Genomic DNA, 12,370 nt, shown 5'->3' with positions numbered 1-12,370 from the left:
CATACACAGCCAGGGCACTCTGGCAGGCTGAAGGCAAGATGGATGGTTTCTTGGGCTGATGATGAATTACCCCATCTTCCATCCCTCACAGCCCGGCCTCCACACCGTGTGTGGCAGCTGGGGAAGGAGCAGAGGATTTGTGTCCTTCCCTCAGCTGCCAAGCTCACGGCCTGCACCGGAGCCTGATGGTGGCGGAGAGGCAAGCCAGGCACAAATCCCCTCAAAAGTTTCGATTCAACATTTTATTTTGTTTCTTATCAAATCATACAGCTCCACTGCTTTAAAAAGAGTACAAAAAGTACCTATTTTGACAGTGGCAGGGCAGAAACAGGGTAGTTGCCCCAGTAAGACACGGGTTGCCTGCCTCAGCCCTCCAACAGCCCTAGCATAGGGGCACGGCGGCGGGAGGGCGGCAAGAGGCAGTGTAAGGGGTGACGAAGCGAGGGGCTGTGTGAGGGGTGACGAGGAGCCGGGGGGCTGCCCACCATCACCCCGCTCCGCGGTGGCCTCGGACGGCGCTGGGCGCCGGGTTCCTCCACTCCGCCCCGGGCCGCTGCCCCGCCCGGCGGCCGGGCCCTTCCCGCCCACACGGTCGCGTAGCAACGGCGGCGGCGGGCGGCGGCTGAGGGGGCGGCGGGCGGCGGCTGAGGGGGCGGCGGGAGGAAGCCGAGGCGTCCGGCCTGCCCGGGGCCACCCCAGCGCCGGGCTTGCCATGGCTCAGCGGAGCCTCTCCGCTGGCACGCAGGTAAGGCAGCGGGGCTGGGCCACACGGGCGCACACCCCGACACCCCCTTCACACACCTCGACACCCCCTTCACACACACACTCTGCACACCCTCTACACCCCCTGCACACACCCCCACACCGCCTGTACAGCCCCCCAACACCCCCGGCACACACCCAGACACCCCCTTCAGAAACATGCTCCCTGCGCAACCCCCCAACACCCCCAGCACACACCCCCCTGCAAACACAGGCAAACACAGAACATCCCTACATATATACACACGCACAGCTGTACACCCATGCACAGCCCTGCACACAGACACCCCTGTATGCACCCTGGGGCACACAGAGACACCCACCCACCCATGCATGCACCCTGGGGCACAGACACACACCTGCACACAGACACCCCTTTACCCTGCGCAGTGCTCAGTGCTTGCATCTCCCTCACACACACACACCCCCCCCACTCACATAGCCCCATAGACACATCCCTGCATAAACCGTGGCACACATACACACTGTGTGCACATGGAGAACCGTGTCGGCCACCATCACTCACACATACAGCCCACCAGCACAGACACCATCTCTGTGCATGCATGGCCTGTACATGCACATACTTACATACATGTCTTCACACCTCAGCGTTCACGTGCACACTTGCAGTGTGTCCCCTTTCAGGGTCCTTCCCAGGTACCTTTCCCAGCCCTTTCCCCCCAGTTTTCCTTCTCTGTTTGTTAATTCCAGCTGTTGGCACACACCCAGGGAGCTCTTTTGACCCTATCCCAGGCTATAAACACTAACAACCTCATTTTCTTTCCTCAGGACATCTCTCACTTGCTGGCTAGCACCTTTGGGGACCTGTACACTGGAGATGTTATTGGGGTGGACACGGAGACAAATTGGATCAAGTCCCAAGGAGGAGACAGTGTTTATCATGAGAGTTTTATGGAGGAGCTACAGAAGGTACAAGTTGAAACCAAGTCAGAGTTTGGAGCTCTATTCAGCTTTCATTGCTACTTTGTAATTTCTAAATCTTCTGTGAAGTAAAATAAAAAGGCAGGGGGACATCCTAGAACTGACACTTTAATGGAAATGTGTTTGAGCACAGTTTCCCACAGAACTTTTCATATATGTTAATATTTATCACGTGCTCCTTCATGATACTTTCAGCTCTGGATGGCTTTTCAGGCAGAGTAAGACCAGTAAGACCCGTAGCCCTTTAAATGCCTGTTCTACTGGCTAACAACTTCTCCCTGTAACTGCTGTTCAGCGTCCTAGACTTCCTATCTTGCAATGAAGTATTCTCATGTGCTGCATTTTGAAACCAGATGCTGCAAGTATTATTTATATATGCTTACCTTAGTGGTGCACTACAATACATAACCCATTAGCATTTGCAACACTGGGAATCTTGGATGTAATAAACAGTGGAAATGAAAAGTACTTGTATTAATCGTTGCTCTGGCAGCTATTGTCAGTGTATAGAAGTGGAGGAATAATTTGAGCAACAGGTATTTTTTCCAGTCTGTGTCATCATATCCTCTCAAAGGTTATCAGAGCTGAAAAACCTGAAGTTTTATATTTCTTTTGAGTCATTTATGAATATACTGGTGAACACAGCATGTTCTGACTAATAAACGTGAATATTTACTCCTGAAATGGACTGCTTGGATATTTCAACTGACAGTACCTGTCTGTAACATGTATGCTACAGCTGAACTAGTCATTCAAGGCTCTCTGTATCATTAGAAAAAAAAAACCACCAAAAAAAAAAGAAAAAAAAAAAAACCACCCAGGCACTTTTAGAGCACAATCAATCAGATCCATTTTCATTATCAACTTTAGCATGGGTTGGAATTCTATCCTGGATTCCAGTGATAGTGGAGGGATCCCAGAATGAGCAGAGGAAGAGGAAGCATCTCATTTTAGCTGAGATGCATCCTGTACTTTCTATTTTAAAAATTTAATAAATTATTTAAATCCATTAAATGAGTCAAAAGGTTAAGCCTTGTTACGTAAAAGTTCTACAGAAAGCTCAGGCTACAGATGGTCTTGAGGCCAATGTCAGTTTCTCTCGCTGTTGGTCTTGTATGTCTCTGTGACTCTGCTATATTCCCTCTTTAACTTACATTGCTACCTCTTTGAGGCAGGATTTTTCTTTTTGAGTTGTGCTTGTAAAGCACTTACCACACCGTGCAGAGACATCCAAAATATAACAGGAGGGAGGAGTGAAGTATCACTATTGGGGTATTCTGGTGTTTTAGAAACCCTCCTAGAAACTAGGAGGGAACATTTACTTCAAATTTATTGCTACATTTACAGGCAAAATACAGTGCAGTAGCTACTGTCCACAGAAGGGAAAAGACATTTTTCTTGTCCTGAGAGGGTTTCCTCATCTTTCACAGGTTTTTCTTGGGTAACGCTTCTTACCCCACACAAGTAAATGATAGGAATGACGGTGTTTTGGCAGGCTAGTTTATACTTGTAAAGTAATGATGTTTTGCCAAGCTCTCTATATTTACCTCTCAAAGGCAAATAGAAAATATATATCTGTAAGGAGATGTTAACAGCAAAAATTACAGTCATTTCTCTACATTCACCCATGCCTGTGACAGCTTCTTGAGGAGTATAAGTGCCAACTGACAGAAGCTGACATAGTAGAAGAGAACATCATTCAGGCCCAGGATCGAGCAAAAGCTGAAGAGCAAAGGGCCCTAAACATGCTGAAGGCAGATGTCGGGAAAGATTTCCACAAATTGGGGTTGCCACCAGGTGAGGATTCTGAAAACACTCTCTCTCTCTCCAGTACATGCTTATGGTACCTGGAGACCAATGCAACAATTGTCTAAATCACTGGCAGGATTGTCTAGTACTCAGTACGCCTTTGATTTGGCATTACATCAATAGAGAAACTTTGAAGCTCTTTGTGCAGAGATTCAAGTAGAGTACGATCTGTTTAACACTGTAAGAAGCTAAAGAACTAAAAAAGAAACAGGTGGTTTCCAAGGTATTAAATTTGCAATTAATGGTTTGTGACATAACTTTATTACAAGTATAAATTCCTTGATATATAGCAGCAACAAACAGACATTAAATGTTTCTCTGATGGCTGCATAGTTGGGTTTGAACTGAATTTAGAAGTGTGGAGGCACATGTCTAAGTCTTGTGATTAAAATACCAGACTCTTTCTCTATCCAAAAATATTACCTGAGAGTGGTAGATTATAAAGACAACACTATCTTAAGGGGCTAAGCTTTTGCATATTTTTTTAAAAACTTTTGTTTTGTTTTGTTTTACTGTGGCAGTGGCATCCTCTTTTAGGTGGATTGTGGATAATGAACTTCTCAGAAAGAATAATTTAACCTGCCCTGATGATTATATCACTGATAAATTACCTGTTACTAGAGCACCAAAAGGTAACTTTTAAAGCAGAGGATAATTTAGACTTTCTAGAACACTCAGTAAGAACTGAAGCATTGGAGGAGTAGCAGATCAGAGTATATTTTTGTAGTTTTCTGCCAAAGCAGAAGGCACTCAGTATTACAAGCATAAAATTCCACTGAAGGGACATTGTCAAAATAAAATTGATTAATTAAAAATTATTAAGCTTAAGTGTGTTTAAATCTGAAATTTAATGGCCATTGCACATTTGTTTACAGTTCTTTCCATCTGACACAAAAACTGTATTAATTGTGACTGCTCTGCCTCTGTTCTATTTCATTAGCACAAAGCTGCAACTGTATCTTGTGTAGAGAGAAGGGAAGTGGTTACAATAAAGTAAAAACTATTTTCAGTGAAATAAAATTATATTCTTTATTCTGGGTTTAAAATTTTCCAGTTCTGGAAATGTATCAGTTTAATTTGCAAATGAAGATCAGTAAAAAAAAACTTTTGGGCAATGTCAAAACTTCTTTACTTCTTTTACTCATGTGTGAGCCAAGGTGAAAGGTTTTAGTATCATTAAAATGAAATTTCTTGGTCAAGTCAAAACAAACATTTCAGAGTAATCAATTTAACCAAAAATTCCAAGATTTGGGGTTTTTTTCCACTGTAATTCCAAATAAAGCCAAAAATCTAACATCATCTCAGAGTTTCCTCTGAGGTGGCGATTTTGTTGTCTGACTATAGGAACATGGGACTAGATGGCACACCCTGTTTATGTAAATTTTCTGACTGTCATAAGTCCATCATACAGATCTTTTTGTAAACTGAACAGGATATTCTAAGTTCCACTCACTCATAAGATTAACATGGCTTTCCGAGAGTAGTAACTTTCTTTTTATACCGCTCATTTCATTGGTATTTCTGAAAGCTTTTTATTACAGCATGAAAATTCATTTGTGCAAAGTAAATTATAAATGTATATTAAATTCTAGAGGATTTAAAGTGTTTTTACTATCAGCAAGACTGAAATAAACTCATACACCTATGCTCAGAATAAATGCTTATAATTAATGTGTTTCTCTTACAGAATTAAATTTTTCTTTGAATTGCAGGAAAATCAGAACCTGGCTACATGAAAGAGACATTTAGTTTTCAACAGCATGTTTCTTCAAGCTCACGGGACCAGATGCCTGCAGAGGTTGCACACCTACAGAAGACAGCTGGTAGTATGTCAAATGTGTCTTTGTGCACATTAACTCTGCCTTCAACTCCAGACTCCAGCCCCCAGACTAGAAAGACAAATAAGGTACATTTTACAGATTTATTTATTTCAGTTTGTCAGAACTATAAAGCCTATTGCTGTTCCTGTAACAAAGGGTGAATATCAATGCATTGTTGATTTGGCTCCAGTATTTATTCGATTTGATCTGTCGACAGAAATGCAATATTTCTATATGAATTTTCAATGCTGTATAGCTTTCATTAGCCATATACAGATAGCTTTTTCATCATCCTCAAAATTGCCGTGTTTAATTTTGCACCATGATCTCTTTGTTTTTCAAAGAAAACTAATGCCTCACAGAAGTTAGCCTGGAAGGATAGTAAGTGCAAAGCAGAGGGAGAAAGTGAGTGTGCTTACCTTGCCAAACTTGAAAGAAGGCAGAATTACTTGAAGAACCCCCGCTTTTTACCACTAAATACTCTTCATGGAGGCAAATCTCTTGTAATTTCTCAAGTAAAGGTGGAACAAACTGTAGCCAGAAGAAAAGCAGAAGGAAATAAAGGGTATGCAGTATATACAGTTTCTTGATTCTGGGCTGGAGCACACAGAGAGCTCCGCTATAGTATTACTGTGGATTTACATGCAGATACTTTGAGCTAAATGTCTGTATAGTCTCTTAGGAAACATGTCTGTATGACATTTTGGTTTTGCTAAAGGGTATGGTACCTTTTTCAGTTTTTATTTTATAATTATTTAAAGAACTTGGCAGTAAGATAACATCTCCTTTTTTTTATCTTTCAGTGATACCCCATTTATTCCTGTGTTTGTTGCCAATCCACCTGCAGTTTTGTTTTCTAATTATGAAGCTGGCCAGGTTTATGAGGTAAGGACTTACTGCTTTGTAGAGAGTTAATTCTGCTACTGAGAAGCATTATGTCCTGCCGTAATCTACATATTTCACACACTTTTCACTTTCTGCAAAAGTCTTGAGTTTCCTCTTCAAATTGAATTAATGACCCTTTAGCTTCCTTGAAGATACTCTTTCACACATGCTACTGACACACTAACCAGTGAAAACTAAAATGGACCCTTTTCAGTCTTGTCTTCATTTTGATAGTATCTGATTCAGCCCTTATTGAATAAACTGAGATTTTTAGGTTGGTTACGATGAAGTATTCGTTACTACTAACAGAGCACTAGGGAATAGCAAACATTATAATAAGTGATGGTAAAGACAATGGAGTATTTTATTTTCTTTTTACATAAGATGACTATAGAGCTGCAGAACATCACTTCAACATGTCATCATGTAAGACTTATCCCCCCCTCTACTTCAGCTTTTGCCGTTGGGCCAGGTAAGGGTTCTTTTTACTGCCTTTAAGATGTTAGCACATAAGAGATCTAATTTATCTGCTTGAACAAAGATTTTTTAGAGATGTTCTGTTTGGTTCTGCTATCCATAGTGCTCAGTTCTTTAGAAACTGAAGGCTGACTTATGTCATTGGAACCATTCACATGCAACTCTTAAGCAGATTCAAATGGCCTAATGAGGAATTCAAGAAGACTAATTAATATTAAGGTGTTTGAAATTAGATTGAAATGTATCCACGGAATACCTAGATTGAGTCTTATCCAAAATTCATCTAGGAACAGACATAGTTTCCACTGAAATTATATGGGGAACAGGGCAGGAAATAACATACTTCAGTTACAGCAAGGAAGCTTAGGTTAGTGGAAAGTTAGGAAAAACATCTTTCCTACAGTAGAATGAGTAGGCACTGGGACAGGTTGCCTAAGGAGATTGTGGTATCTCAGTCACAACATTGGAGGGATATTGAGAAGAAGTTAGATGCCCCCATGTAAGCCTTGTTGTCTTGTGGAAGAGAAAAACTGGGTAAAGGTCTCTAGGTTTCTCCTCACACTGTTTTTTGTAGCTATAACCATGTTTCAGACAAAAAATCTTTCAGTTCAGTGGAAGATATGCACATACACTGATTACACTGGCAGGCCTTTTGTGGTCATTTATTTTTATCAGCTTGACTTAGGCAATAAATGTGGAGAGTTTACAGGCACCTTTGTTGGGGGAGATGTGATCATAAATACATATGCCAACTTTGGGAGGTTTTAATTTTTTTAATTCCCTGCATTTTTTCTTCCAAGGAAAATTTCCAGGAAAGGGAGGAATGATTGCTCCTGGGATGACATGCCAGTATACGGTCCAATTTATTCCTGAATATCTAGGAGATTATGAAGATTGTATATTAGTAGGAACTCAAGTGTCAGAACCCCTTCTGATCCCGATCCAAGCTAAAAGGCCACCTCCAGTGTTAACATGTCAGTAACATCCAATTCTTAAGTTTCTCTAAAGTTAAATGGGCTTTTTTTTTTTATTATTTCATTTGACTGTCTCCAATTTTAGTGACAAAACAAACGTGGACAAATGTGGCAGTCCAGTTTCTATGTTTTGATATCTATCTCATTTTCACTCATAATTAATTTATTAGTTATTAAAATGTAATCCTGTAAAATTTTCCCCCAATTATTTGTTCTTGCCACATGAAACTAATTTTTTTCCACTGTGTTAGAGGAATGAGCAGGAGCCACTTTTCTAGGCTTGCGACTTGTTGATTCTTGAACTCTGACCTGCAATCACTAAATATCAAGGAATTATGTTTTAGTTATAAATATTTGATGCTATTAATTAATATTAATGGCATGTTATGTTAACTATATATGGCTATGACATATCTGAAGGATTCACATCTTAGATATTTAGCCTTAACTGTAACAACCAGGATTACTTTTGCAGAAACATCCTTTGATTTTTTGTAAATTCATTTTTCCTGTTATACTGAGCTTTTCATAAAATAATCTTACTTTTTGTTATCATTCAGTAGTCTTTAACTATGAAGCACCATTAAAATGTAAGATGAATGCAGAAATATACATCTCATACTGTTTAACTTTCAAATGGAAAGAATCTGAGGGGTTTTAGGATTGTAGCATGCAGCATATTCATATGTGGTAATGTTGTCTGTAAAGAGTTACTTAAGAAGTAGCTGGCTTTGCTGACTGCTGGCCTTCACTGTCTGTGCAGTCTGATTTTCTGTGTTACTCATTTCAGTGCCTCACATTATAGACTGTGGTTCCTGCCTTGTTGGAGGAATAAAAGTAACAAAGATTTTGTGCAGAAATGAGGGAATTAACCCTGAGAAGTTCTGTATAATGCCAAAGAAAGCCTGGCCACCACCTGATTTCAAGGTAAGTGATTAGAATGGAAATACTGGGCATGGATGGTATAGATGCCCTGACATGAAGGCCTTTTGATCTAGTCATGGTATATTAGCACAGAATTTGTAAGAACTTTCTGGGGACATCTGTATTGTGCCATTTCCTCAAGAATTCTCATTATCCTGGGGACCAATCTCCCTGGATGTCCATACCTTCTGCTTATGCTGTGGCTTGCCTCTGGAAGAAGTCTTGCTCAGTGGTGAGGTAAACTCAGGCATAGATCAGGGAAAGGATAACTGGCTTGAACTTAACCTTGCCCTTAAAGCAAATTGAAATGCAATCAGTTCTAGCATTGCTTAAGCTAATTTCCTCGCCGTCCCCACCAAGTTACCACTTACTGACCTTGCTGCACCTGTAGACCCTAGCGGTCACTCCAGTACTGCTCTGTCTTTAGATTTCCATCAAAAACAAGGTCTAAAGGAAATGGACAAAGAAGATAAGATCTAACTGGTAGACTGGCATACTATGTGCTGGAGGAGAGGCTAACGGGATAGCTGATGTGCCAGGTTGTCCCTCCTGAAACACTTTAAAGTTCCAACTCAAAGTGAATCATAAGCATGGAGAAACAGACAGAGCTCCTATGCTCAGGCATGGCTGATCTTCTGTGAACATGAATATTAGGGCTCCTGACACTATCGTTTTTCTTTAGAGACAGCACCTTCCCTCCTGCTTTCACCAAGGTAATAAAGCAGGAGTATTTCTGCAGACTAAGCCATATACACAAGCCACATATTTTTGAGATGTGTGAACAAAAAATATAGTAAGAGCTAAACCAGTGATGTTGTAGTATACAGCCTGTTTTAGGTAATGCTGTATTTTAAAAGCAAAAACCTGATCAATTTAATTTGTTTTTTGTTTTCTGGGGTTTTTTTTAACACCTTAGGCTGTTGACACAGTTGATTTTGTGATACAAGATCCTTTTGGAATCCATCCTCCTGTTTTTCAGCTAGCTCCAGGGCAGAGTACAACAGTACAGGTTAGTATCAACTGCTATAGAAAGTATTTGTACTTTACCAAATACATTAACAAGCAAGAATGATTTTAGAAGATCTTGGCTGGACCTTGCAAATTTGGGTTTGTGTGAACAAAAATGCTCAGATCTTTTTGTGCAATTATACTGGAAGAATTGCAATTGTGAGTCTTATTGGTGAGTCTTTCACTGCAACTTTGAAGGTCTTGCTTATCCACTCAGAGATGGGTCAGATTTTCTCCATATAGAACATCCTGTTAGAGAAAACTGGAATCGGAGAACACAGGAGCACTTGTTTCACTTTAAAAAAAAAAAAAAAAAACAAAAAAACTTTTACTTTTTGAGCTTTCTTGGAAAAAAAGGACATTTGGGGTAATAAATTCTTTTATTGTAGAGCAGCAGCTACAAATCCTTCACTTAGGCTGTGCTCTTTCTTCAAAAAGATTCTGTAGTAAGTGTGCATTAATGGTTGCCACCACTGCTTTGTCTGATGTGGGCCATGTTTTGTTACAGCATCTCTACGGAGAAAGGAAGAGGGATACAGAGAGCATGGCTAGCCTCCAGCCCCTCCTTTTACCTGTACCTTCTGGCTGTTGATAAGAGGAATGGGTCAGGCAGATGTGGATAAAGGAGAAACATTTCTCCTCCTTTCTGTCTCTCCAGGTGCATTGCTTCAGCAGAGCCAGGCACATATGGGAGAGAAAGAGGAGATGAATGTAGCATGGGTTGGGTTTGCCAGTGGTAATGGATAACAGGTAGAAGAACAACAATGCACATTACACAGCCAGAGTTTTTGGCCCCTGAACCATTTTTGTTGAGGTGGGAGGCGGGGAGGGGCACACAACTGCTGCCCTGCTCACACTGTTGTAGCTAGAAAGGCAGCAGTGGCATTGCTCAGAGGGCAGATCCAATTCTGAGGATGCAATTCCACAACTAACCCAGTAGACTGCCCACAACTCCAGTGACTACAAAGGCAGCCTCTGGTGGCCATCCAGATACACACATGTAAGTTTAGTGACCCAGAAAACATCTATTTCTTTCTGATCTGTATTAAGGGAGTGTGACCCTGCTTCTTGCAAATGCAAGATTTAGTTACTAATCACTAGAAATGTCCTTTAGTGAACATTCATGAATTGAAGTTTATTACTTCCTGAAGAAAAATCAGTTACAGACATTGCTATTTTACTTCTCTCTTTCAGGTAGTGTTTTTCCCTTCTTTTCCAGAAGTCTCACAGCAAACATACACCATTGTTTCTGACAATTGCCAAGTCAAGGATGTTACAGTCTCAGGTTTGTTTCTAAACATCTAAACATTTCTAACACCGTGGATATTCAGATAATGTGAGTAGTAGCTGATGACTTGAAGTGATGGTAACATTTTATGTAATTGGATTAAGCAAATACTTTGTCCCTGATGGCATTAAATCCTAAGCATTATTATTACTACTACTACTAGTAGTGTGCCCAGTGCATGAAATATGTTCAGAAAGCACTGAGCTCTTAACTCACTGTAGCCAAAAATCCAAACATAAAATGTCACCAAGTAGCAGAAAAGAAAACCTGTTACCAGGTGCAGTTTGTTTCTCATTTTGTATCAATAAGATAACATGACAAATTGTAAAACATCAGCTTTAACAGGGCAGAAATACATTTGGGTGTGAAGCAAATTTGGGGCACATCTTGAATTAGGGTATTTAGGAGAGATAGGCAATCTTTGGATTAGCTAATGAAATGAATTGAAATTCTTGTAAATGTTAGTGCTTGTCTTGTAATGTAATTGAGAGTACTATAACATTAGGCTTGATTACATCATGTTATTACAGGTATTCCCTTTGGAAATGTTAGAATAGTGGATTTGTTGCTTTTTTTTTAATTTCAATATACTGCTTAAAATATCTGGGAGCCACATTATCAACCGTTGTGAACACCCTGCTCACTTCAGTGAAACAAGGCTAATGTAAGTAAGTGAGCTGAGGTTGTGGCCCTGAAATCCAAATCTGTTAAATTCATGAAGAGAAGACCTCTATTGATATATGTTGATAAACAAAGAACATCAGGAAAATATTGTACAATTAACACATTGGACTTCTGAAACTTGAGGAAACACCAGATATGATCAGTAATGGCCATTGCTGGCATTTGCTGTTAGTGAGTAATATGAACAATGTTAATAACCAGATGGTAAACAATGATACCTACTCATTTCTTCAAGGAGTTGGACAGCTGATAGCTCTGGAACTTTTGTTCGTCACGGGTGGAGAAAGCAAGCCTGAACCTGATGAAGTTACTGATGTAACATTACAGCATATCATACGATTTGACCCCCAAAACCCACACACCACTGAGGAGAAGAAATTGGTTATAAGAAACTCTACGTATGTAGCTACTATATTAATAGAGCAATGTTCTCATACCAGTAGGGATCTCATTTGTGATACCATACTTTTTCAAGCTGGAGAAACCTTCATGCACTTGACAAACTTTGTGCAGAAGCCTTGCTTCATTTTGCTCCATTGTTTAGTAATTAAGGTTCAAGGATATGCTTGTAAGAGCAGGAACATTATACCTAGATCAAATATTTTGGCAACCACTAGACATACCATTTGGTTCATACACTGCCAAGGTCAATATATTTGCTTTGGTATAGATAAATCTGCAATTCCAAAGGTTCATAAATATGGATGGTTGAGAAAATATTTTACAGGTCATCCAGATAAGATTTATCTAACTTTATATGTCTACACTGCATACTTGTGCAACTGAGCTAGGCA

The 12,370-nt window shown here is 40.3% G+C and overlaps 1 protein-coding gene across 1 annotated transcript in view; it reads left to right on the top strand.

Moving 5' to 3' along the window:
• The first annotated feature begins 712 nt into the window (after window positions 1–712).
• Window positions 713–12,370, top strand: part of DLEC1 (DLEC1 cilia and flagella associated protein) — a 42,138-nt gene continuing 30,480 nt past the window's right edge. Inside the window, exons 1-13 of the mRNA XM_040590966.1 lie at window positions 713–745; window positions 1,555–1,695; window positions 3,348–3,504; window positions 4,038–4,148; window positions 5,229–5,422; window positions 5,681–5,901; window positions 6,140–6,221; window positions 6,606–6,693; window positions 7,499–7,672; window positions 8,463–8,599; window positions 9,513–9,605; window positions 10,799–10,889; window positions 11,812–11,974. Of these exons, the coding sequence (XP_040446900.1) occupies window positions 713–745; window positions 1,555–1,695; window positions 3,348–3,504; window positions 4,038–4,148; window positions 5,229–5,422; window positions 5,681–5,901; window positions 6,140–6,221; window positions 6,606–6,693; window positions 7,499–7,672; window positions 8,463–8,599; window positions 9,513–9,605; window positions 10,799–10,889; window positions 11,812–11,974 (1,685 nt within the window). The remainder of the gene's footprint in view (window positions 746–1,554; window positions 1,696–3,347; window positions 3,505–4,037; window positions 4,149–5,228; window positions 5,423–5,680; window positions 5,902–6,139; window positions 6,222–6,605; window positions 6,694–7,498; window positions 7,673–8,462; window positions 8,600–9,512; window positions 9,606–10,798; window positions 10,890–11,811; window positions 11,975–12,370) is intronic.

This window comes from Falco naumanni, chromosome 4 (genome assembly GCF_017639655.2).
Source record: "Falco naumanni isolate bFalNau1 chromosome 4, bFalNau1.pat, whole genome shotgun sequence".
In the NCBI taxonomy this organism is placed as follows: Eukaryota; Metazoa; Chordata; class Aves; order Falconiformes; family Falconidae; genus Falco; species Falco naumanni.
The sequence above is the reverse complement of the archived record's forward strand: the minus strand, read 5'-3'. Positions and strand labels throughout refer to the sequence as shown.